General features: G+C 41.3%; 4 protein-coding genes across 5 annotated transcripts; 2 read left to right on the top strand and 2 right to left on the bottom strand.

The window, feature by feature from the left end:
* Positions 1–1,302: 1,302 nt before the first annotated feature.
* On the top strand, positions 1,303–7,212 carry LOC108140914 (mitochondrial ornithine transporter 1). Of its 2 annotated transcripts, XM_041710173.1 has the most exons (5): positions 1,303–1,591; positions 1,624–1,725; positions 2,760–3,438; positions 5,820–5,925; positions 6,370–7,212. In XM_041710173.1, the coding sequence occupies exons 1-5, from the start codon at positions 1,400–1,402 to the stop codon at positions 6,659–6,661; spliced, it is 1,371 nt and encodes a 456-aa protein (XP_041566107.1). In that variant the 5' UTR covers positions 1,303–1,399; the 3' UTR covers positions 6,662–7,212. The 2 variants fall into 2 exon arrangements, with proteins under 2 accessions (XP_041566107.1, XP_017119457.2); XM_017263968.2 differs by lacking the exon at positions 1,303–1,591 and having other exon boundaries at positions 1,600–1,725.
* Positions 6,709–9,799, bottom strand: LOC108140912 (FAST kinase domain-containing protein 5, mitochondrial). Its single transcript, XM_017263967.2, has 2 exons — positions 7,896–9,799; positions 6,709–7,097 (listed from the first exon to the last, which is right to left on the bottom strand). Exons 1-2 carry the CDS (start codon positions 9,699–9,701, stop codon positions 7,008–7,010), a joined length of 1,896 nt encoding a protein of 631 aa, XP_017119456.1. The 5' UTR covers positions 9,702–9,799; the 3' UTR covers positions 6,709–7,007.
* A 1,959-nt stretch (positions 9,800–11,758) lies between these two features.
* Positions 11,759–17,379, top strand: LOC108140922. Its single transcript, XM_017263984.2, has 5 exons — positions 11,759–12,119; positions 12,187–15,102; positions 15,587–15,928; positions 16,008–16,691; positions 16,829–17,379. The coding sequence occupies exons 1-5, from the start codon at positions 12,065–12,067 to the stop codon at positions 17,197–17,199; spliced, it is 4,368 nt and encodes a 1,455-aa protein (XP_017119473.1). The 5' UTR covers positions 11,759–12,064; the 3' UTR covers positions 17,200–17,379.
* Positions 17,380–18,942: 1,563 nt separating this feature from the next.
* Positions 18,943–19,838, bottom strand: LOC108140855 (GTP-binding protein YPTC1). The gene has a single exon (XM_017263840.2). The coding sequence runs from the start codon at positions 19,673–19,675 to the stop codon at positions 19,007–19,009; it is 669 nt and encodes a 222-aa protein (XP_017119329.1). The 5' UTR covers positions 19,676–19,838; the 3' UTR covers positions 18,943–19,006.
* Between the last annotated feature and the right edge of the window lie 7,003 nt (positions 19,839–26,841).

The raw sequence follows: 26,841 nt of genomic DNA, 5'->3' as shown, positions 1-26,841 counted from the left end.
ATTTTACCTTGACCTGCTATTCCTTGGAAAAATGTAGGTACTCTAATTTTTTAGGAAAATACCTGTCAAGTCAAAAAATCTCTGAATTTCAAACGTTTTACTGAATCCTCTGAAACTGTATTAAAATGACCCAAAACCACTCGAATTTTAATTTCGAAAAGTGTGCCAATTGTCTATGTGTAAATTTTGATTTGCTTCCCTGACATTCGATGGCTGCCAAGCCGATTTTGTATTTGTACACATTAATAATAAATATGTATAGTTGTATAGGAAGCATAATTATAATAAATATATATATATATAGTATATATAGTATATCTATATATATACGAAAAACACAGATATGAATGCGACAAAAAACTTAGAGAACGATAAATAACATAAGCCTGATGCGATCATTTTTTTAAACGCAAATTCGCCGCTGAGTTTGGATAGAAAAAGGTAAACGATATAGGAAGCGATGTTGATAATAATATTTTTACACCAAGTGAAAATAAAATGCATATAAACGAGTACAAAGTGTTAGAAGAGGACGGAAATTCTCAAAAATTCGGCTTTCCTATAATCCAATCCCCTTCTTCTTCGTCTTCGGCTTTCCCCAAATCCAAAATCTGCGTAAGGAAAAACTCAGCGATCCAATGCAAATACAAATCTAAAGGCACAACACGATGCACACTACACTATATATTGTATGTAAAGCAGATATAGACATATAGACATACGCGACCGATCAGGAACTTAGCTCAAGCATCTTAACACTTAACACTTAAACACACGGAATGAGTTCGAAACTTCGAAGTCTTTTTTTTGTACTATTAAATTAAATTATAAATTAATGCGTATCCAGTATAGGGTATAGGGGCTATATATATATATATCGATATAAACTACCCATAACTGTACTAAATGGTATTTGTATAACTAAGTTATGATTTAATGTAAATTATTTAATTGATATAAGAAGAGCGCTGAAAGGCGATAAATGAGAGGAAATACCGCATAATGAAACGAGATATATACACCACATACCAAAAAATAATAACAATAAAAACCCATGATAATAAAAATTAAAGCGAAACACAAGTCCACACACACACACACAGACACACACACATGAATACAGAGAGAGATAAGGGGAGTGAGATCGCTGATCCACATGATATGTATACACCTATATATATGCATATGGCGTAATCAAATTATCGATTATTAATAAACCGTAAATCGAACAATTATTTGAAAGGAAATCAAAAACCACCTGCCTTTTCATTAACAGTCGCTAAACACACAAATACAAAATTCTCGTTTTACCCCCTTGGGGTTAGAAAGGGATAGCAAGAGCAACGCCACCCCCCAATCCCCCATTCCCCCAACCACCATCCACCATCACCCGGCACACATGCGCGAGTGCGAGCGGGACGCCACCAGCGCTGGAGCGCCCAAGAACAACGATAATGATTGCGCGAGCGGACCGCAGCAATCGGCCGAGGCCGTACCGCTTCAAAACCCCCTCACCCCGCAAGCGATCAAGCAACGGCGGCCGAAGGAACCGACCGAAGATCCACCCGAATCGCCGCCCAACGACTATGAATCGGAACCGCCCCCAATCCGTCCATGCCGCCCATGCCCCCACCACCCCCGCGAATCGGCAGCAGTCAAGCGGGCAGCAGCGTGCTGATAATGACACCAGATGAAATCATCGAGGCCTACGAACGCGCCCTGCAGGTAGAGTTGTCGAAAACGATGAAAAGTTATCGATAGTTTCCGTATTCAGTAGAACAACATGATCACTGATAACTAATGAATCTGCTCAACATTTATTAATCCTTGCTTGTATTTTTTGTTTTTTATTTTTTTTTGTTTGCTTACATTCTCATTTTTTGTGTATTCTTATCAATGTTTACATGATCAGTGATCATACGCGTGCAGCAGAACTATCATATGAAATCCATCAGTGATCAGTGATCATGTTGTTCTGCTGAATTCGACCATTGATTAAATGAAACATTCATGATTAGTTGTCGGAATTTTTAAATCTATATTTTCGGTTCAATGAAACTGTCGAAATTATATATCAGGCATATTAATTTACTTCAACTTTAGTAACAATTGTATGATAAAGTTATTTAGTTTATTGTTAGTTTATTGACTATTTAAGTCTTGATTTTACAACATTATTGTTTGCTAAACAAAACTATTTCCAAACACAAGTACATTTTAAATTACGATTAGAATCTTACCATATTTTTCAGTTATATTAATTGGAATTTTCACACAAATTTTTAAAAAACTTGCACTGATAAACAAATGACTTAGTATAAATAAATATTTTATATTTTATATTTCAGTTAAATATAAAATAATGTATAATAATACAACGCACATTAATTTGCCTGATATTTAAATATTTGAAATAATGTGGAAATTATTGGTTCCATTTGGATTTAAAAACGTTTAATTTTGAATAGATATTAGTATTGAGATATTAAAATCGATTCCGAAAATAATCAAATTAAATATTTAAAAAAAACTTTAGTATTTCCACTATTAAAATAACTTAAAACCGGAAATGAGTGAAATATATTTAAATTGAGTATAAAATATGTACCTGGTGGTCACTATGTTTTCTGCCAGTGCAAGATCTGTGCTCCCAATTTCCCGAAGTGAAATTGGGAACACATCGTCGTCGTCGTCGTCGTATCGCAAACGATGTGTGAGCAAACGCTGACAACCCTATCAATAATGTACCGCCTCCGCAGGAGGGGCAAGGGGACGACGAGGAGGCCGGCGACGGCGAGCGGAAAAAAGGCAACACTTGGCTGAGCAGGCCGATCAGTGTGAAATCGACGCTGAGGGCCGTTCGCGACGGTCTGCTCTACGTGGTCGGCGGATTCCTGCGCTTCGTTCGACGCCTAGACATGCACGGCGGCGGTACCGGCAACAACATCAACTTCGTCGAGGGGCTGATCGACTTTCTAGCGGGCTCCATTGGGGGTGCCGCCCAGGTCTATGTCTCCCAGCCCCTTGACACGGTCAAGGTCAAGCTGCAGACCTTCCCGGAGGTCTATCGCGGCATGTGGGACTGTTTCGTGAGCACATACCGCAAGGATGGCTTCATGCGCGGCCTATACGCCGGATCCGTTCCGGCCGTATTCGCCAACGTGGCGGAGAACTCCGTACTGTTCGCTGCCTACGGCGGCTGTCAGAAATTCGTCTCCTTCTTCGTCGGCAAGGAGACGCCCAGCGAGCTGACCACCGTGGAAAACGCCTGTGCCGGCTCCTTGGCCGCCTGCTTCTCCACGCTAACCCTCTGTCCCACCGAACTGATCAAGTGCAAACTGCAGGCGCTGCGCGAGATGAAGCACTTCGTGGAGCCGGCCCATCCGGAGGACATGCGCACGCCCTGGACGCTCACGCGCTACATCTGGAGAACAGAAGGTGAGTTCGACTCTAAATATGTCACGCACAGTAAAAAAACAAAAAATTAACTCTATAAGATACCCTTCCCTTTACTTCAAAATACATACATATGCCCCAAGAAAACCACGGGTTTTAAGTGGCGCCATCTATCTTGAATTTCCAAATATCCTAAAATGAGCATTTATGTTAATAACTTTTATGACGATGGTTCGGTTTGTATTTTTTTTTTTTTTTTTTTTGTACAAGTCGATGATAATGTCCGAATAAACAAATACAGCTTATGTTAACAGGAGTTGATACTTGAACTGTTTAAAATGCCTCAATTTTCAAGGTTTTTTTTTATCTGTAATTCTAAAAACAAATTATTTTTAGTTTGAGCTTCATGGAGCTTAGAAAAAATGATGTGGTTTCTGCTATTCAATTTTGTTTTAGGTGTAGATGTTTATGTTTTCTAATTTTTTAAAAAATACAGTAAACGCTGTAAAAGTAAAAACCAGAATATGTTAACTTTATATATTATATTATTCTTTAAATATTTGCTTTAGGCTAAACAAATCAAATTTCAAAAAGTCTCTTTCAAATACAGTCCACAATTCATATTACTTAGTTAAGCACAGGATTTTATAATAAAAATAATTTATATTAGTTCATTGTTGCGAGTGTGCACTGTTGTAAGTACTAAGTAAATGCCAAAATTACATATGTATGTATATGTACATATCAGCATATTGACACATAAATACGCATTTAACGCATTTTAACTGAACGCCAGAATCCCTATTTTTTCGGGGGCGTAGCCTTGAAAAATCGGCATTGCTATTGTTGTTCTCGACCCTCAAGTGTTCCGATTAGATTATCTCCGCGTGGCTTTCGCCGATCTTTTTTTCTTCTAATAATTCAGAATTATCGCATCGCAGTGTGCGATATAAACACAGATACGCACCGTACCCATACAACAAAACAATGATCCCACATGGTTGGGGATCACTTTGGCGTTGCCGGACCACTTGGCGAACTCTTTCACCAAATGGGCAACAATGTAGTTGGATTTGATTTTAGTTTCGAAAATTGTCTAGTTTTAATATATCTTCAAGGCAGTTTAAATTTTAAAATTTACAATTTTAGTTATCTTAGTTTTGATTATTGGAATCAATCATTTAAATATTTTTAAAAATCGTGCAGAGGGTTTAATCATTTAAAAATTTTGAAAAAGTCAATATAGGCCTTTACTTAGTTTTTAAAACCAATTGTAATCTTGTTATAATTTATTAGCAAAATAAGTTTAAAAGTTTGAATTGCACTTCCTTATCATATAGCTGTTATGTACTTATTTGGTTTTTAAATGTTATTGTATTATTTCTGATGTTGCTTCTTTTTTACAAAACTACATTTGATGCACTATGCCACCATGCTCAGTGTTTTGTTCGGTTTTTTGTCATTTTCTGATTAAATTACAAAGCTTTGACAACAAAATTTGAGCCACAAAATCAGCAAAAACTTGGCATTCAAAATTCATTGACTTAAATTACTTCATGATTCCCAAGGTAATATGATCATAAAAATAAATTTGGATTCGGATTTTAAATAGAGGGAGTAAAAACCACCGAAAATGTGTATAAAGATTGTTTTTTTTTGTCACAGATTAAGAAACTATAAACTTTTTGTGAATAGAATTGTCTCAATTTAATAATTTAATAATTCTGTGACATTCATATAACATCATATGATTGAATTTTTATGTTGAACCTTTAAGAATTCATAGCAATAACAGGAAGCATAGGCCATAGAAAAAATGCTTGGACTATAAACCGCCAGTCTAGTGATGAATTTTGTAATAATTAATAACGGCAATCAAATCTAATCAAACACGAGAAGGCTGCCATTAATTCATTGGCATCGGATTTCGTTGGTTTCTACAAAAAAACATAAATATTGAGTATTTACTACGCAGATTGCGAAAAGCGAATTAGGGATTACTATGAAAAGCGATAAGAAAGACTATTCATAGACATAGCCTCGCAGTTGGGAACATGCCACGCACAGTGACGTAGTGACGAACTGAATACAGATAGCTATGCATATACATATATATGTAGCTGCAGGGCGGGATCTGGCAGTGCACTTGTGGATAATGCACATGGTTGAGCCACTATCAGTCAAGTGGAAATTTACTGAAACGCTTCGCGATTGACAGACGAACACTTTCAAGTCGGCAGATCAATGGATCACGCACGTTTCCGCTTCGCCATTGACTGAATGTCCGTTCCGTTCATTCCGAGATAGGCCCATCCTCACGTGCCCATCTCCATCCCTGCCATCCCATACTATTTTCCCAGATTAACTCATATGCATATATGTACATATATGATGACTGATTCGTTGACCCATCTCCACCGCAGGCATTCGAGGCTTCTACCGGGGCTTGAGCTCAACGTTCCTCCGTGAGATGCCCGGCTACTTTTTCTTCTTTGGCAGCTACGAGGGCACACGCGAACTATTGCGAAGGTGAGTACAGCCATTAAAGTCCGTAGAAGTTGATGAATTTATCCTAAATCGAATTAAAAAAAAAAATTAAAAACTGTATTAGAGAAATGCAAGAGTAATCCATTACTAAAAAGTACCCATAAGTCAGAAACATATACATAACTGTGTGTTTAATTTCATATCTCACATCGAATGCACACAACATTTATAAAATATAGGACATGGCAGTATAGTTAGATCTTGTAAATTCATTAATTGATTTAAACAAAATCCTTAGCTAGACAATTTACCATATGTGTTCGCTTAATTTATTCAAAAGTCAAAATGTAAAAGAAAATTAATATTTAATTTTACGAACTAAAAAAAAAGGGGCCTTTATAAAATTAAAAAACAAATACTATGGAAGTTGGACTATATTATTGTTACTTATTATTATTTGTTATTTAACCGTCATTCTGTCTTCAGGGAAGATCAAACTAAGGACGAAATCGGACCTGTGCGGACTATGATCTCGGGCGCCATTGGAGGCGTCTGTTTGTGGACCTCGACGTTTCCGGCGGACGTGATCAAGAGCCGCATCCAGGTGAAGAACCTCAACGAGAGCATGTTCGCCGTGGGAGCGGACATTGTTCGGCGCGAGGGTGTCCTGGCACTCTACCGCGGCCTCCTGCCCTCCGTCCTGCGCACCATTCCGGCGACGGCCACTCTGTTCGTGGTCTACGAGTACACCAAGCGAGCGATGAGCGCCACCCTCTGACGATCCTCTGACGATCCACTGGCGGAGATCGGGCTCTGATTTGACGGATTCCGGATACCGAGACGCTGTGCTAGTAGCTAGTAGTAGTAGTGGCGCGTGGGCTTATGACGCGTGGCCGCGGGCGGTCATTATTAAATATTCGATAATTATTCCGTTTTTTTTCTAGATAATTATTAGATCGTAGTGTTGTGCCTGTACAATGTTCAGATAATGCTAATGACTGACTAATATCCAATCTGTTGCCGTTTTTCATTCCGTAATCGGGCTGCCCGTTTGGCTGTTTGTCCTTCCTTATCTGTTGCTCTTCATTTTCCTGCCAAGTTTTCGTTTGGATGCTGCTGATGTCCTAAATCTTGGCCACTTGACTAAGGCGACGTCTGAGGAAGTCCTGCCGGTCCGCAGATGTCTCCAGCTCACGCCATTCGTGCCAATAGATCTGGGAATACATACAGGCGTTGTTGATCAGTAATGTGAATAGTGAGGTACTTTAAGATAAATCTTGGTATATTTTTGGGTTTTCCAATAAATACAAAAGTAGTACTAAACCAAAAGCAATATTTTGTTTTTAAAAGGGGAAGGTGAATAAAATAAAATATAGAAACTAGTTATTGATCAATAATAACTAGTTCTTCAAAAATTTGAGGGTTTGTATAGATATAATAAAAAATACAAAATTATATATTTTAGTGTTTTCCAATAGATACAGAACGAATACAAAATCGAAGGAAGGAAGGAAGGAAGGAAGTTTGATAAAATATTTATTTTATTTTCAAGTTTCTGTAGCGCAATATACATACTTATTGATCAAGAATAAATAAAGACTATAAGGTGTTAAATATACACAAAAAGTATTATTGCCTTTTCAAATAAATATATAGCTAGAAAAAAATAAAAAAACATTGTTTAACAAAAAGGAAGGCAGGTGGATATAATATTAATTTAATATTTAACCTTATTGAAATGCTATTGCATAGTACTTTGTAGGTATAAAACAAATTGGATGAAGAGTGTAAAACATTTTGCTATAAAATGCATTTCTCATAAATAAAAGGGTATGTTGTGATAGTGCAATATTAAATAAGAGGGAGAAGGAAGGAGTTTGGGCATCTGAATCATTGCATAAATGATACTTTTCGAGTACCGACTACAAATAATTGATTTTGACAATAGTTGTGGTTAAAACTTAATTTAAACAATTAATTAATTAAGACATTAAGCTAAAGAAGGGACTTACCACCAACGGCAGATGTCCCAACTGGCGGAGTTGCCTTAGCTTCATCTCCATTTGTCCCGTGAACCGATCCTTTTCGCGGATCACATTGTTCCAACCGGCGACAACGATGACCACCGTGGCCACTTGGTCATCGGCCGCCCTGCTCTCGCCCAGCAGCTGCCTGCGGCTGAGAATCTCACCACTGTAATCCGGACAGGCTTCCGCGTCCAAGGGCAGGGCTTTCCGCTGCCGATGGTCGTAGCAGAGCACCACATCACAACGATCGTATTGCGGCAGGATGTGCTTGAAGCTAACCGGGCGGTGGAGCAGAGAGATGGCATCCTTTATTTCCACTAGGATGCGATCGGTGCCGTTCAACTTGAAGCGTCCGTCCCGCTCCGGGATGTACTGCGTGTAGAGGCGGCCCATCTGTTGGCGCTGCCGCTCGCTAAGCAACGGCCCCTGGTACTCGTGGTCGCCCAGGAAACGGGCGTAGCCGTCCAGGTGGAAGTACTCCCGCCCCGGCAGTCCGCTGCGGTAAGCGTGCTGCACGAAACGCGGCTCCAGGGCCACGCCCAGCAGCTCCACGTCGCAGATGCCGCGCATGGTGAGAAACTGCAGGCAGTTGGTGAAGCAACGAGGATGACGCAGTATCTCCTCCATCCGCTGGCGCAGCAAATCGGGCAGTCTGTTCGCCACTCGATGCTCCACTCCCGATGCGGTGTTCAAATTGAACAGGGCCATCACCAGACAGATGCGCTCCATATCCTTCAGGCGGGCCGTATCCAGTTCCCGTTCGAATCGAAGTAGGATGCGTTCCACCAGCGCATCGTTGCAAGTCTGCAGTTCGCAGCCCAGCAGCGCCATGTGCAGGCAGGTGAGCAACGAGACGCGCTCCACCTGCGACTCCAGATCGCTGAGCAGACCCTTGAGCGGCTCCACTTGCGGCAGCTTGCTGCTGTAGCGCAGCACCTTGAGCAGCGCCACCAAAGCAATGTCCTCCACGGTGTCCAGTTCGTTGGCCAGCCGCTGATAGAGCTGCGCCAGCAGCTCTGGACTCCTGATGGGCGTCTGGGTCTTGAAGAAGCCCATGGCCATGACGCCCAGTTCGTGGAGCGTCATCTGGTCCACGCAGCGGGCCAGATTCAGTTCAAAGTCGAACATCTCGAAGACGGGTCGACGCAACAGGTTGCACAGGAACATGGAGTGGACCAGCTGCTCCGGCGGCAGCTTGCGCAGCCGGCGGCCCAGCTTCTTGAGAGCAAGCCACACGAACTCCCCGATCCGGACCAGACCCAGGCGATACCAGGCGTCGCTGACGAGCAGCAACTGTTCGCTGGACCAACGCTCGATGCGGCGACAGCACTCGATGTCCATGGTGTTCCACAGTTCCATGTAGTTGCGCATTTTGGGCGATTCCGGTGTGGGCAACTCGGCCAGGGCGCCCAGCGAGCCCAGCAGTTGGTCGTCCGCCAGGCGATGCAGTTGCTCGCAGTAGCAGCGGGTAAAGGCATCGTACCGGGCATCGCTGATCTGCAGATCCAGCCGGATGCAGTGCCCCACCAGACTGTGGAAGTCCGCGTACAGTTCGGCTGGAGTGGCGTCGCTCTGTGGCCGCATGAAGCCCTCGGTGGCGGGCAGATCCCGCCAGTGGGAGTCACTGGTAGGCCGAAGGATTTGGTAGGGTTTCGGGGAGTCCATAAGGACGCCGTGGGCAAACTGATTTTCGCGATCCACAAAGATACGCGCCTGCGAAGCGCTCGTGGTGCACAGCTGGCGGCCCAGGCGCCCCGCACTGCGCCAGAGGCAGTGCGTCCTTGTCCACATGGTTGCTATCTCTCACCTTCAAAACGTAATTCAACCAATTTAAGCGATCTCTAATTTTTTAATCGAAAGCGCGTTATGAAAACAGTGGGCAAAAAAAAAAAAAACAGGCCGGTAAAACAGCTGGTTTGACGCAGCGTTGCCAGGAGGTGGAAAATAGTTTTCGTTTAAACAGCTGATGCAACGCAGCGTTGCCACAGAGTGGAAAATATATGCTCTAATGGAAAAACAAAAAAAAAAAACTAAAGTACTTTGCACACTGCCCAATTCTGCCATTAACATAGAATTATGGGCAATAAGACATTCACACTGGTATGATCAATGATCAACGATTAGTTTTTAATATAAACAAAAGAAAAGTTGGTTCGTTTTACGACGATTAGCTAATCACAACTGATCAGTGATTATTATAAACAGCAAACAACGCCGAAAGAAAAGAAACAAAACGAATTTAGTTACAAGACTTATTTTTTATTTAACTTGATCGCTTATTAAGCGAAGCCAATGGTCGCACAGAATGAACTTGCAATGACCAGCTACTGCAGTACTTATCATTGTCAATTTGCTCACGACGAACCGATGTGATAGTTTAAAAAACATTTACCTTCCCACAGAGATCCATCCACCATCCCCTATCCGTTGAACAGATTGTCTATAGGGTTTTGTCGTTACAACAATCTCAGCCGATAGGAAACTTAAGGCTGTGTGGGAGCTCTTTAGTACAAGATGGTGGGTTGTCATTTCTGATCACATGGTACTTTACGATACTTATGGTTTTTCCGTGCAACCCTATTATTCTTAATGGGAAACAATTTGAATTTATATGTCCGCCATCTTAATTTCTGTGAACCAGAGGCGTAGTAGGATGGAAGTGGTGGTTTGAGAGTTTACCGCTTCCTGAAAGCAATTTATATTTAAAAAAAAGTTTTATTGTGTTAAAATACCCTCTTTACGTTTCGTTGTACAAAATACTTGTACTTATGGATGAAATTGTTTATCTTATTATCGGGACTATTGCTCGATAACTATTTGACTCACATCGACTGCTTCATTTGTGGCGAGGTAATTTTTTGTCGACCAGTTTAAAAAGCAAAGGTCAGGATCAGGGGGTAGAGTCTTTATTGTGCGAAGAAACTATATAGTTACATCACCTTATCACATAAAACGAAAAATTAAGTTAATCCATTCAGAAATGCTCATTTTTGCTGTTGTCTTCACATGATTTCTTTCTAGACGATTAACTGGTGATATATATGTTTTGTATATACATGTTACAAATTGGTATAAATGGTACGTTGATATAACTGTCTTTTCTATTATGTCAGATTGTTCTTACATTATTTTCCTGTTTCTGGTTTGGTCCTTCACTTCAGTTTTTGAAATCTTTTTGTCGTAATCTAGCTCCGTCAGAGTCAATTTGTTCGAAATGACAAAGATTAAATAGCTTTGTGCTTGAGCTGGCTGATAGTTATTATAAAGATCACAAAACATTTGGGTTGCTCTTTTTAATATAAATTGAGTTTTTGTTGTTGTAAGGTGGTACTCAGAATGACCATTAAGGGGCTTAGGTCCTAATCAATCATTTAAACACAAATGCAGATAATAAAGATAAGACAACAAAACAGATTGCTCCATAACGTTTTCAAATCTGCTGTTATCTGTTGTTAAACCGTCGGTTGAAGTTAACAACTCTCTTAATTTGTAGTTAGCTAGACATTAATCGATATTTCGTTTGCTTGGGGGCATACCATCCCTATAATTTTACGCAAGTCACTCAGCTGCTTGCCATTCACGTGTCACCGAAGACCGCCATTGTTATTTTGCCTCTGTAATCGCTGCCGGACTGTCACAAAACTATCGACCGATTTCTGACAGGACTGTCAATAACAGCTGTTACAAACAATTTACTTGGTTTCACAGACTTCAGTCGTCATCTGGATTTTGTTCTTCTTTACCAAACCATTACAGCTACGATATTAAACAATCCGCCCAGCGATTTGCCATTCACATGTCCCCTCAGGCCGCCATTGTTGTTTTGCACTGTTCGTGGCTGCCACATCGCTACAATTATACCGACCGACGCTCCACGAAAGGTGGCATCGCCGGTAAATAGTTTGTGTCCAGCGAGCAATTTGCTTTTTTGCAAACGCCGACTTTCTGGCGTCGCAAAGCCCGCTTTTCGGGAAATCGGACAACTGAAACTCTGTTTTCAAGCACTTCCAGATTGCGCTGGACCAATTGACAAATAATTTGTTGGTCAAAAGAGTGTGGATAACCAGTGGTTACAGCCGGTTGGCCACCGGGCTGTGGATTCACCGCGTCTTTTGTGCCGGAAAAGCGCAAGGCTCATAAAGATCGTTTTCAACATGGAGGAGGAGGAGGAGGAGGTCATTAACGTGGACGATCCGCTGATCATCAATGGTGAGTCCACTGGTTGGTAACCTGGTCATCGGTCATCCAGTTAACAATCCCAATCTTTCCCTCGCAGCCAACAAAAAGAGACGCACGGATTGTGGCCACTCAGTGTCGTCCAATTCCTTCCAAGGGAGTACTGCCGCTGGCCAAGCCCACATCCTGCAGAGCTTCGAGACGGAGAGGATGCTCATTGCCCTGGTGCGCCGCCAGCCAGCTTTGTACGATGCCCGGCATCCCAGATTCCAGGACAATGACCATCGGGAGCGAATTTGGCTGCGGATCGCGCGCCATTTGTCCACCGATCTGACCAACTGCCTGGTGGCCTGGGCGGAGCTGCGCTCTCGCTACCAGCACCATGTGCGCCATCTGCGCGCCTTTCAGCGCAGTGCGGCTTCGGGCCGCCCAGGGAGCACACTACGCCGGCGACCTTGCATGCGGCACGAGGAGGAGCTGCACTTTCTCTACGCGCACGTCTCCAGATTCCCACGGATGGGGGATCAGCAGCCGCCGGGGGCAGAGGCTGCGGCGGCTGCCGTTGAAATAGCGTCGACGGCAAGTGTGGATACCATTCCGGAGGTGGAGTTCGTGGAACCGCCGCCCGTGGACATCATCGATGTGGATCTCGTGGAGGAGTCGGTCTACAGCTATCGCTGCACCAATGACCAGCGTCGCCTCATCGAGGCCGTGCGCGCCTATCCCCAGCTGTACGATCCCCAGGCGCCGGGCTATGAGAACACACGACATCGTGGCCTCATCTGGGGCGCCATTTCCAACGAGCTGCATGACAAGGCCACCAAGCTGATGAAGAGTTGGCTAAAGCTGCAGACGCGCTACGAATGGGAGTTGGTCCATCGGCCACTGTCTCAGAGCAGCAGTAGCAGCAGCAGTAGCAGCAGCAGCAACAGTTCGGAACTGTGCCAACTGATGGACTTCCTGCGGCAGCATGTCCTGCGCCAGCGCAACACTGTGAGCAAAGCCTCCAAATACCTGCAGACCGGTTGGCATGAGCCCATCGAGCACTTCCGCAGCGTGATGTCGCTGATCAATACGATGCGCAATATGCCCGAGCTTGTCCAGCTGACGGACGAGTGCCTGGCGTTCAAGGTGAAGCCGCCGCGCTACGATGAGTTCTGGACAAAGGTCGGCTTCGAGGTGATGTGCAGCCACGAACGCTGCGAGGTCACCTGGCTGGTGTTGCGCTCCTTCCACAACGAACTGCAGGCCATGCGACTGGCCGGCTATCAGCTGCAGGACAAGTGGTACTTCGAGAACGCCCTCAGTAGCATCTTTAAGCAGGTGGCCACGCGTACCGCTCGTCGCGGCTACAAGCGCCCCCACAATGGTGCCGTTCTGCCGTCTGTCTTGCCGCCCGTTGAACCCGCCCCCCCTGTCGCCCGCCTGCCACTGGCCATTGTCTACCCGCCTGCCTCCAAAGTAATCACTAGCACTAGCAATAGCACTAGCTCCAGTACTAGCATCAGTACTAGCTCCAGTTCCATCATCTCGAATGCCAGGAATAGTTGTGGTCCTGGCCCAACAGTCACCATGGCGAGCAGTTCAGCCGAGTCATCGGTTCCCTCGTTTGTCATACCCAAAATCACATCCGCCATAAGTGTGGCAGCCGCCAACATGATGCCCATGAAGGCACCGCCGCCCAGCATAGTTCCCATGAAACTGCCGCCCAATGTACGGATTGCACCCAAGGCACCCATGGGTTTGGGCCCCATCCCTGCCAGCATTCAGTTGGCCGGCACGAACGCCAGTCCGGGTGGTACAGTGCGTGCCCTGCCCTCACGGCCCGGCGTGCAGGTGACGCTGAAGACCCGCCAGCGTGTGCCCAATCCCACGCAGATGACGTCCTCGTCCACCATCATTCGAGCGGTGAAAATTGCCAATCCGATGCAAGCGCCAGCACAGTCAGCGCCACAGAAACAGACACAGCCACAGCCAGCGCCACAGCCAGCGGCCAGCGGAGTGCAAATGCAGCGATTTAGTCAACCGACGTCGCTAAATGCCTTGCTCAGTGATCCGCCGGTTTCAGTAGTTCCAGTACCGGTGCCGGTGCCGTCGACTCCGCTGCCCATATTGAAACCGGCGGCCACTTTGGTACGCAAAATGCCGGCGAACAGCAGCATAGTAACGGCTCCGGCGGGCACGCCAATGGTGAGGATCCATCAGCCAGGTCTGCACAGCGGATGGGATGCGTTGCCCAATGGCTCATCGACCAGCAAATCCATGGGTTCAGTAACAACAACAGCAACCATTACTGCTGCAACAAGAGAAGAAGCCACAAGCGGCAAAGCCACAGTTGCGACAATTCTACAAAAATATCGACCAATTGCACCAGCACCGCCGGGCACAATCCGGATAAGTAAAGCTGCTGTAGAACCTAGAGTCACTTTCTCAGCTCCTCTGGCACCGGTGGGCATGCCAAAGGTAACGGCAATGGCAGGCACAACAGCAGCAAAGTTGGCCACAATAACAACGGCAGCAACAACCAAAGTTACAACTGCATCGACTGCGTCTGCAAGAGAGGCTAAAGCCACAGAAACAGAAGTTATAGCCATACCAGAAACGCCAGCAACAGTAGCCCCTTCAGCAACAGCAACCATTCCCGCAGCAGCAACAATAGGAGTAGCAACAACAACAGCAACAGCAGCAACATCAGTTGCATTTACAAATGCAAAGACTGCAGCAGTGGTCAAGACGACAGCAGCAGCATCAGTTGCACCGCAACCCGATAAAGAAACAACGGCGGAGATCAACGCCAGCGAAATAATAGTGCATCTGGAGCAGAGTGCGGTCACTGGGAATCTGCTGCATATTTGGGGCGGCAACCTGGCCACACGCTACAATCTCAATATGGTGAGGACGGCGACGCTGATCCGCGAGGTGATGGCTGTGCCCCAGCTGCACAAGAAGGATGCGCGCTTGGCCGAGAAGTGTGACGAGGTCTGGAAGGTCATCAGCAAGAAGTTCCACATGCCAGGTGAGTGTGTCTGCTAACCATTAAGCGATTGTATACAGTTACAAGGACAAAAAGAAGCGAATTTTACACAATATTTGCTTGGAAAACTTGAAAATTTATTCACATATAAAAGGCATCTTTTGATTGTATTTTAAGACCTAATATTATAGTAAAAATATTTGTTTGCAAAGAAGCTATAACTCAACTTCGGGAACTCCTCTCAAAAATTACCACTATATCTCTGAACTGGATCCTTCGAAATGAAAAAAAACCAAACATATTTCGTTAAAATAATGTTAAATCAAGTAATTAATCGAATGAAAATATTTCGAATTTCACCCAAATGTCGGTCTTAAATTGTTAATAAAAAAAATATTTATCGGTGGGAAAAAATCTTCGATTAATTAATAAAAAAATATATATATATTATAAATAAGTATAATATGGGACATGGCCACACCTTGAGGCTTCTATTTACGTATCATTTATCCATTGTCCATTGCAGAGGAAGCTTTGCGGGCGTGCTGGAGCTTTCTGGCGGACAACATCAGCATGTTCCCGCTGATCGCGCCCATGTCGGAACTGATGCGTCCGTTCAAGAGCAGCGTGAAGGTGTGGGAGAAGTCGCACCGCTTGTTCAGCAAATTCGACGAAATTGCGCGCAAGTACCTGTGGATGGAGCACAAGGACGTGCTGCCGGATGTGATCCGGCATTTCCGGAAGCACGAGCACCTCTACTGCGACCTGATCAAACCGCGTCCCGGCGAAAAGGTGACGCCACCGCGACAGTACACGGATCAGGAGCGCCAGGAGGTGTGGCGCGTGGCCCGCATAAAGTTTCCCAATCGTAAGTGCCACTTACCCATCCCATTCCACCCATCATCCCACCCAGCTGATATATATATCCACTTATTCACTTACTGCAGTCAATCATCGGGACATTTGGTCCATGTTCAAGTTCGCCTTCCGCACGTACATGGCGGATCTGGAGCGGGGCATCGAAAATCCATGGCCACAGAACTGGTGGCAGGCACTGGAGCAGCTGAGGTTCCTGGCCTACGTGCGCTACCATCCGCTCGAGCCGTACTACTACATTGTGCACAACAAGATCTCCGAGGAGGTGAAGCGCTGCAGCATGTACGAAGCTCTGATGGCCGCCGATCCTGCCGACAAGAGCAAGCCCACGCCCAGCAGCCTTCTGGCGCGCCTCTCCAAGGAGTCGATGCCCTGGGAGACGGAGGAGGCCAAGCGGCTGCTCACCGGCCAGTTGAGTCGTCCGGGCAGATCGGAGGCCGCCTTCCAGTTGAGCACCAATGCCCTGGCACCAGTAGCCCAACCTCACACAGATCCTGTGCCCTCACCCAAAGCACCAATGGTAGAATCTACCGCTTCCACTAAACAGACAACAAACGATACAGGAAAGTGCGGCAATGGTGTGGCGGCGACCGCCCCAGCAACTGAGAACACCCGCTTCGGCACCATTCTGCCCACCATCGAGGCCTTCCAGCTGACCCAGGTGCTGCGCCGCCATCCGCACACCTTCGAGCGGGCCAGCACCATCGACAAGCGAGCCGCCTGGGTGCGCGTCTCAAAGGAGATGAATGCCACAGGTATGCAATATGGAATCGATCTCCCAAGTTTATCATTTAAATGCATAGTTTGGTTTCTCTCTTTTTCTGTTGCGGATAGTAAATGATTTTTATAGAATAATCGTTTTTAAAACATTTTGTATGCCATTTCTTTGCAGTGACTGAATGCCGGTTGTGTCTGCAGTATGCTCTGCGCGAGATGCGCGTCCTCAAAATCACGGACCCAACGCATCGCTGCACCATGGGGCACAAGTACTACCGCCACATGACCGAGATCTACAAGCAGGTGACGCCGAGGGGCCAGCTGAAGGTCCGCACGCCGCAGCAGTTGAATCAGTCGCTGGCGGAGCCCATTTTGGAAGTTGTGCCGCAGCGATTCGTGCCGGAGATCAATACGGCCACCTGCAGCCCCGAACTTGTGGTTAAGAACTGGGCCCATGCCGTCGGCAACTTGTCCCACGCTGGCCAGGATGCCCTGACCGCCAAGCTGACGCAGCTGTTCGCCAAGTACGCCAAGGAGCCGACTTAATTCGTTTGAGCCCCCGCCACCGACACCGTGCGCCCTGAATTCGCTATGCGCTCTATTATGCCTCCCGAATGCATGTTATTTATTATGAATTGCATTAATTGCAATAAACCCGTTTTTTTTCACAAAGCTCACATTATGTTACGATGGGTAAACACCCAAATAAACCTCAAAAGAACTATAGTTATTAAAATTTGTTTGTAACTTTTTGAATGGTACTTACAAGTTCCATTATATCTCTGAACTGGATACTCCGATATTTAAAAACCAAACAGATGTTAATCGAGGGAATAAAGAAAAAAAAGTGTCGGTGAGAAAAAATCTTCGATTAATTACTAAAAAATATATATTTAAAAAGCTCGTGTTAAATTTTGAGACTAATCGGTTATGCCGTTTTTGAGTAATGTTGCTCTCCGACTTTGAAAGATAGAAGAAGGTTTTATTTTGAAAGAATAGTGTTCAAAACCTACTTAAAGCTTACAGCGAAGACCACAAAATATAGGGCTTAGTAAGGATAGTTTCTGTTCACTATTCAAAGACATAAGTTGATGCAATGATGGTGACGAGGGCAAGGCTCTTTGATTATGTGGACACATTTGTCGGTCAACGAGACCCGCCCACTTATTTAACCCCGCCGAGGACATGAAAGTAATCCCGAATAAATTGAGGCCGGACAATTGCGAAAAGATTTGATTGCAGTGTTTGGGGCGGAATGAGATAATAGGCACATGTCAAACACTAGGGGATGGTTTTCCAGGATGTATCAAAATGAATTAATAATGATAATAGGACCTGGCCCAAGCCAAAATATCTATGTAATTTTTGTAAAAAATAAAGCCAAATAGGAGATATTATTTATAGTATGTGATCTGAAAACAGACAAATTGTATAAAAAAATGAGATTCGAGAATACAAAAAAAACGTTATTCGGAACTCTTTTTTTTTTTAAAAAGATTGTTGGAATTTTTACCATAATTCGTTACCAATTCTGTTGATTTATATGCAACTTTAAGCGAATATAATTTAGTTTGTCTTACATTTTGAGATATACTCTTTGTGGACAAAACAAAAATAAGTCTTATTTATAATGTATTAAAATACAATTTTAAAATAAAACAAAAACTTAAATATCGATTCTTTTTGGTACCAAAGGATTTTCATTATTAGTTTGTAAATGTAATGTTAGTAATTTACCATTAGCTTGTTAAATCTGAAATGGGTTTCTCTAGTGCTAACAAGTTGGCATTGTAATTTTTTCAACGTGACAAAAATTAAATCGTACGCTTGAAAAGTAACGCGCTCAAATGGGAAAATACTTCATTTAAAATGCATTTGTTATGGAAAATTGTTAATGAACCTTTTCAATTAACTTTATGTAAGTAAATTAAAAGTGATTTTGAATAAAATTGAACATCATATTAAAAGGACTTTATCAAGCAAAAAAATGGAATAGTAAAAATCAATCCAAAATTAATTACTTCATGTCTAAGTTAAATATAAAATAGTAGTTTTAAATACAATGCCTAGTTTAATTTAAATACATAATGTATTTGTATTAATGTGGAAAATACTTAATATTTAATTTAAAATTGAACCTTTTTGGCTTAAAAGCAATATATTTAAGTATATTAGATATTAGAATGTATTCTGATAACACATAAATATATAAATATGAAAACAAAAAAAAAGGAATATTTCCATATTTAAAATATTTAAAAATAAGCAAGAAATGAAAATCAAAGCGAAAAGTACTAATTTATATATTTGAATATGAACTATAATATGATGTTGTCTGCTTCATTTAAGGACTTTAACAGAAGCAGGACCCCACGCCCGTGCACCCCAGTTGACCTTTGTTGTCCAAGCGGAAAGTGCGGCTCTGGCCAGGATGCCCCTCACCCAGTTCGTCGTTGCCATCGTGGCCGGCCTGGAGGCGCTTGGTCGGCGGGGCCATGACCACCAGACGATTGAAGATGCTGGCCGCCAGGTCGAAGAACAAGAGACTCACATTGGTGCCACTTTTGGCGGATGCCTCGCAAAAGGCGAGTTGGCGATGGGCGGCATAGTAGGTCGCCCGGCACTGACTCACCTGGCGCCGCTTCAAATCGTCGCACTTGTTGCCCACCAGCATTATGGTGATCCGATCGGAACAGCGGCGCCTAATCTCGTCCAGCCAGCTATCGATGCTACGGAAACTGCTGGCCGAAGTGGTGTCGTAGACGAGCAGGACGCCATGGGCGCCGCGATAATAGGCGGGCAGCACCGCCCGGTAGCGTTCCCCGCCGGCGGTGTCCCAGATCTGCAGCCTAACCACCTTGCCGGCCACCTCCACGCGGCGCACCCTAAAGTCCACGCCCACCGTCGCCTCGTGCTTGCCGGTGAAGCAGCCGTCGGCGAAGCGCATCAGCAGGCAGGACTTGCCCACGGCGGAGTCGCCCAGGATGAGGATCTTGAAGCGGTAATCGGAGTCGGACATCATCGATCCGGGTCGCCAGATTCGTCAAGGCAGTCTGAGTGGTGCTTCCAAAATGTTAAAAGGCTCTGAACCTTACGTATTTTTCTTAGCTAACTTTCGCATTGTATTCTGGTAAGAAATTCCCGATCAATTAAAATATTGCTTTGTTTTTATACCCTTGCAGAGGGTATTATAATTTCAGTCAGAAGTTTGCAATGCAGTGAAGGAGACATTTCCGACCCTATTGCAGGTAGTATATAAGTCGGTTCGAGCCATATAGCTCCCATAGGAACAATCGAAAAAAAAAATATAACTTTGATGTTTTTTAATTTTTTTTTTAGATCTTCGAGATATAGTAATGGCTAAATATTTCAGAATTACGGTTAAAATTTCATAAAAATCAGACGACTATAACATAAAGCTCCCATGGAAACAATAAAAATATTTAAAAATAAAAGTACCTTTTTTTTATAAATCCGTTTTGGTTAATGAAAGCCATTCGATTGGAGATTTTATTACGAGTTCAACGGTGTATGACATTCTAACATTTAACCATTATTTCCCAGGGCTTTGACACAAAAACCAAGTTTTTAATGTGTTTTTTGGGACTTTTGGCGATTTTTCAAACAAAATTATTTATGAAGAGTCTTTTTGTTGTAACTTTACCAAAATAAGACCCATAGTCAAAAGAGTTGCTATTTTGAACAGCTGGCAACCCATACCATTTATACCTGATCGTTTGAAAACAATTAATTTAGTTTTGACAAAAAAACCGAATTTTGAAAAACGTTTTTTGAAAAGGGGGTACATCATTATTTTTTGCAGAAATTCGAAAATCTGAAAAAATTTTAACTGTGAATGCCATTTGATTGGAAATTTTATTACGAATTCAACGGTGTATGACATTCCAACATTAGACCATTATTTCCCAGGGTTTTGACACAAAAACCAAGTTTTTAATGTGTTTTTTGGGATTTTTGGCGATTTTTCAAACAACATTTTTTCTTAAGAGTCTTTTTGCTGTAACTTTACCAAAATAAGACCCAAAGTCAAAAGAGTTGCTATTTTGAACAGCTGGCAACCCATACCATCTATCCCTGATCGATTGAAAACAATTTATTTTGTCTTGACGCAAAAACCGAATTTTAAAAAACGTTTTTTGACAAATTTATTTTTGTCCAAATTTTTGACTTTTTTGTAAGGGGGTACATCATCATTTTTTGCAGAAATTCGAAAATCTGAAAAAATTTTAACTGTGAATGCCATTCGATTGGAAATTTTATTACGAATTCAACGGTGTATGACATTCCACATTTTGACCATTATTTCCCAGGGTTTTGATACAAAAACCAAGTTTTTAATGTGTTTTTTGGGATTTTTGGCGATTTTTCAAACATAATTATTTGTGAAGAGTCTTTTTGTTGTTATTTTTCCAAAATAAGACCCAAAGTCAAAAGAGTTGATATTTTGAACAACTAGCAACCTATACCAACCGCCCCCGATCGATTTAAAACAATTAATTTTGTTTTGGCACAAAAGGTTATTGTACATCAGGGTCTTATGTAGTATTGAAATAAAATTTTTTGTAAAGCTCCAACGGCCTATAATCCATATTAAAACAGGCTTAAACGGTGTCACATTCAAAACTAGTGCAGTTTATATGGCCACTCAGTTGCGGAATGAGGGAGCAACGACACTTTCAGCCAGCTGCGTCCAGGAGAAAGTACATAAAAATTAGCATTAGTATTGCCACTCTGGGGTGGGGTCAAAAGGTCGAAGTGCTGAGAGCGCCAAAAGCGAAAAAGCGCGGTAATCGCGGTCCTCGGTCCCCATCATAATCATTTCCCTGCCCCAGCATCTAATGGCGCTGGCAACAATGTTTGCTCCTGGTGATTAACGCAATTAAACAGGTGCTCAAAATGATGTTTCCAGTGGATTAGGCGAGGACACAGGATGCAGGATACGGAATACGGGGACTGGGAATGAGGATTGGGATGAAGTTGAGGATTCGGATGAGGGATGGGAATGCGTACGTCCGCTAATAAGGGATACATTAGCAACATGCGCCACGTTCGCATTAATTCTGGTCGTTGGTTGTGGGTTTTTTTTGTCGTGGGCGGCAAGGTATGTTCTTGCAACGCTAAACTTCCATTAGCCCACTGTTCGGGGGTTGGGCGTTTTTATAACAGGTGTACTTCCACAACTTCTTGTGCCCTGGACTCCGACTTCGATTCCGACCCCCGTGAGAATGCGGACCGCTTATGCAATTTCCCTAAACTGTTCACATGACCTCCTCCGCAGCTAATGAGCCACTTAATCGGACGATTGTACAAGCACTCATTCTTCGTCGAGAGTGAATGGGAAAATAAAACTCACTATTTTCAAGCCATTGTAAAGCGGGCTTTAAAAGGCTTTTGACGGAGAATGGATAAAAGACTTTTGTTACCCCGCAAATGCAAGGGGATAATCAACTCGTTAACAACATATATTATATATTATAATCCAATCCGTCTGTTCGTCCGTCCGTTTCTACGCATGAAACTTTCCCAAAAGTTTTTTAACTTCCTGTTTTTAAATTTTTTTCAATGTTTTTCGGGATATCGTAATGGGGTAATATTTTTAGAATTACTGTTTTAAATTTAGTAGAAACGGAAGACTATATCATTAAGCTCTCATTGAAAAAATCAGAAAAATTAATAAATCAGTATGCAATTGTTTTAAAGAATATTTAATTTTTGCAATAGTAAATATGGTATATAAACTTTGGAATGCATATGTAAGTTTGCTTCCTTTCTTTGTTTATTTTATTTTATTTTATTTTATTTTTGAATAATTTAAAAAATGAGCCGAAACCTCTTTCAGAAAGCTATCGTCTTTATGGTTATTATATTTATTATCTTCCAATTGCCCGGAGGAATTGATATCGTAGGAGAATAATTTTATTGAGTTTTTGTGACTATCATATTTTCTCGTTCATGATACATATGTAAATATTGTTTCAAACTACTACTACGATATTTACTTTTTTCTCTGATTTATCTTTAATGGAAAATAGATCAGATTTATATGTCTAACTATAACTATTACACAAGAATATTACTACTAAAAAAAACCAACACTTTTTTTGTGATTTTTTCTTTTGAGCTGGCCTATAGTTTATCGCTTTACGGCTCAAATTTTTTCACTGACCAGAAAAACTGTTAATTATTCGGTTTTGTTTGTTGTTTTCTCCTTCATGTGTTTCATTTGTTATTTCACCCATCATTTATTGTTAGGAAAACAAATGCATAAAAGAAAAATAAAAACAATAGAAGAGAAGTAGTAATAGTAAAAGGCGAAAAGCGAAAAGCAAACTACTTAATGACAATGGCAATCCGCAACCCACACAGAGCAGCCCAGAATCGGAATCAAAATCGGAATCCGACTCTCAGACCCAGCATAGTTCAATGATTTGCTACTGGGACACAGTCCAGGAATAAAAAATAAGTACATAAATAGGTAGGGTAGAGGTAGGTCTCTACGATCCGTAGGTGTTTGTTCAAAGTTAAAATTAAAAAACATTGATTTTATGTTTTAAGTATATATATATATATGTATAATGTTAATAGATATAACTAATAGTAGTCTCGAGTTTCACATAACGTTTAAGCTGTGGTTCTAACATTAAAATGACTTCTTAGATTTCTTTTTAAATATTTAGAAAATTCCCATGTAGTGCATATTCAATTTTATATCTAATGTTAAATAGTTTCATAGCTTTACATATTAAACAATATTAATACTATTATTATATTTATATTGTATAATTTAAGTTCTATAACTATAATATTTTACAAATAGTTATTGTATTAAAACACAAATAAAAGGTTTTAAAGTCTCCAGAAAAGTATTTTGCTTAAAAATATTTATTTATTTTATATTAATTATTAATTATTATTGATTATTATTATAAGATATAAACTACTCCCAAAAGGCATGCGAATCCTAGCTTTAAAATTTAAGCACCCTATGTCAAGGTATAATAAAAATAAAACAACAGGAAAACAGCTAAGCAGAGCCATAAAAAACTATTAACAAAACAAAAGTACAAAGCAGCGAACACGCCCTGCTTTTGGGGACGAGCAAAAAGTAAACAGAAAAGCCATTATCGACCACAACAATAGTGCTGCTGTTAAGCACTCTGCTTGCACAGAGAAAAAATATCACTAAAATGTTATTAGAATAGCTGAAACTACGGCACATTGAAATGAAAATATAAAACAGACATTATTATATTTTCCCTAAGTGTTTTTCCTCGTTTTGTTTGGTATACTCTTTTATTGTGTTATTTATGTTATGTTATTATAAGAAATTTTTCTTTGTTCATTAAAAATATATATATTTATTATCATTATAACCAGGGAAGGTAATATAACCTTCAAGCATTAACAAAGCTAAGGCACAATTTAAATGACAATATATTATTATTTTTATTATTGGGTATGAAATAGTTAGGAAATTTTTTCTTTTCCATTAAAAATATTATATATACCGTTTTTATCGGCACAACCAGGTAAGATATTATATATAGCCCTTAAGCTCTGGAGTTGATAATACAATTTTAAGCAACCATTGTCTTTTGCGTTTGTAAGGCCGTAAAAACTAATTTGGATTTTTAATTTAGCTTGATATAAAGAATTACAGATGACACCGTTTATTTAGTTTGTATATATATTTAGCAGAATACTTTAAATTTTTTTTGTAATTTAAACTGTACGTGATTTTACAAAATTATTTCAAGTTTATGGTCAAGAGTATTCTCACTTCGGCCTTAAAAACTAGCGCTCCTTTCTTGGGTTTCTTGCTGAATTGTGCATGGCAAAAACAATTACAATTTCGCAAACAAAGATAATTTGCGAATGAGATCGACGACGCGATACAATGGCACACCACCAACAACACAGTAATATATGGGGTGGCAAAAAACCTGAATATCGAAATAGAAGAGCTGGAATGGGAAACAAAAACAGAAGCTTCTGTCATTGGAATGGGTGAAAATGCAGGGTGTGTGATCGCTAATCGGCTATCGGCAATTGTCGATCGGTAATCGGCGCGTTCCTCAATTCTAAAGTACACTTACACACTTGAAAAAAGTGAGAGCTTAAAATGGGAGCACATATCAAATGTAGCTTAATGTCAAGCGAAGCAAACAAGCCGCATTCTGCCCACGAAATAATGGCTTCTATTCTTTTCGAGTAAGGCATCGTCATCTTTCTCAAATTCCATTTCTCGTGCAAATATGTACCAAACACAAACTGATAACAAAGCTAAAGTAACAGTTTATCTTAGAATCAAAAGAAAAAGTGTGAAGGGGAAGTGAAGTTAAATAGAAAATAAAAAGACTCCTTTTCGCCGATATCTCTGTGGACTGCCGTCCACGTAGTGACGATGAGCCCCGGTGAGACTACAATATATATTGAAAATAAGCCAAAAAAAATTGCAATCAAAAGGTATGGCTTTTATTCTAAGACTCTAAAAAAGTAAATTACACCAGCGTGCCGATTACGAAACTTATTTAATAAAAATAATGTTAATATTCTTGGTAAAATAAATAAATAGTCGTTAAAAAAATTGATATCAGAAATTTTTGTAGTTGAAGATGCGCTCGTCAGTTTATTCATACCTTGTGAAGAAGTGTTTTTGTTTGATACACTATAAGCATAAACAGCCAAGTCGATGTACACACAAAAAAAAAACTACAAGATTAGTTTTAATAAGTGTGTCTTGAAAATGAACATCTGTCAGTGTTAAAGTATAATTTTTAAATCAGTACTAAATAACATAGCCCCTATACTTTTAAGTTTTAATTCGTTTCCGAATAGTCTAAAACTTTAGTGGTATTTATTAAATGCTCATCTTATAGAGACTTTTTTCATACCTAATAGCTTAAAATTCATATTACAATAGTTTAGGTTCTATGGCAATTTTTTTGGGGTATTTCCATGTAAAGTTTTTCCCTTACCACTCGCGGGATTACAAAAGCTGTTATATTGACTTCAATAAACTTTTTTCCCCCAAGTTTTGACTGAGCAGAACACGGGCAAGCCGTAAAGCAAAAAAAAAAGGGAAAACTAAAGAGATTGTGAAATTAAAACAAATCTGCAACTGCAATTTAGCTCAAGACAAGAATAACTGCTTGCCAATGTAAATTGTAGGTGTCAAAATTATCTGACAATCCAAAGTCTCATTTCACAACACTGTATATTGATTTGGTCAGCATATTCATGGAAACGAATGTTACTGTTATAAGGGAAATCTAAAATGTTGACTTTCACATGACTTAGCTATTTGGTTAACCAGTCCATAGCTCACAACTTAAATTATACAGATATAACAAATGTGATTTTGGAACAGTTTACAAATTTGTTAAATTAAAAGCACAACTTTTTGGGTTTTAGAAGACTATTTTCTTTGGCTTGTTTGAGACTTGACACTTTCAATGTTTAGATTGAGAAATACCTTTTTGATTGGCGATCATCCGGCCCTATGGCCACAGTGACCACAGTAAATTAAAGTACATAAAGACAATGAGGTAAAATTCTATGAGTATCTATTTTAAATTTTAATAACTTAGCTCCATATCACAAACAAAAAGATTTTCAAAGTCGGTGACCACATTACTCGAAAACGGCTAGACCGATTGGTCTCAGATTTTAACACTAGCTTTTTAAATACATTTTTTAGTAATTTATTAAATATTTTTATTTCACCGATATATATATTTTTTATTTTTATTTATATTATATATTATATTATTTTTTTCGGCCTTCTAACTGTATTGTATAACCCAGTTAAGGGTTTACATTTTTTTTTGTATCATGGGTGATTTAGCCCGTCCCCCCAAAACAAAATGGTTAAAGTAAGTAGAATTTTTTGATGTTTATACCTGATAGTTTAGCGATCTTCCGACAGAATATTCCAAAGCGCCGTGACCACAGTGCGCAATCGTTTCGCATCTCGTAATGTTGCTGGTGTGTTGTTGATGTTGCTGTTGTTACTGTTGCTGCTGTTGTTGCTGCTGTTGTTGTTGCTGGTGTTATTATCGCACAGCGTTGTTGCTGCTGCCGCTGGCGTCGCCGATTGGCGGCGATCTTCGTTTTGTCGGCGGCTTCACTTCACTTCAGTTCAGTTTAGTTCAGTTCAGTTCGAGT

This window comes from Drosophila elegans, unplaced genomic scaffold, assembly GCF_018152505.1.
Source record: "Drosophila elegans isolate 14027-0461.03 unplaced genomic scaffold, ASM1815250v1 contig_149, whole genome shotgun sequence".
Taxonomy (NCBI): Eukaryota; Metazoa; Arthropoda; class Insecta; order Diptera; family Drosophilidae; genus Drosophila; species Drosophila elegans.
This window is presented reverse-complemented; position numbering and strand designations above follow the sequence as displayed.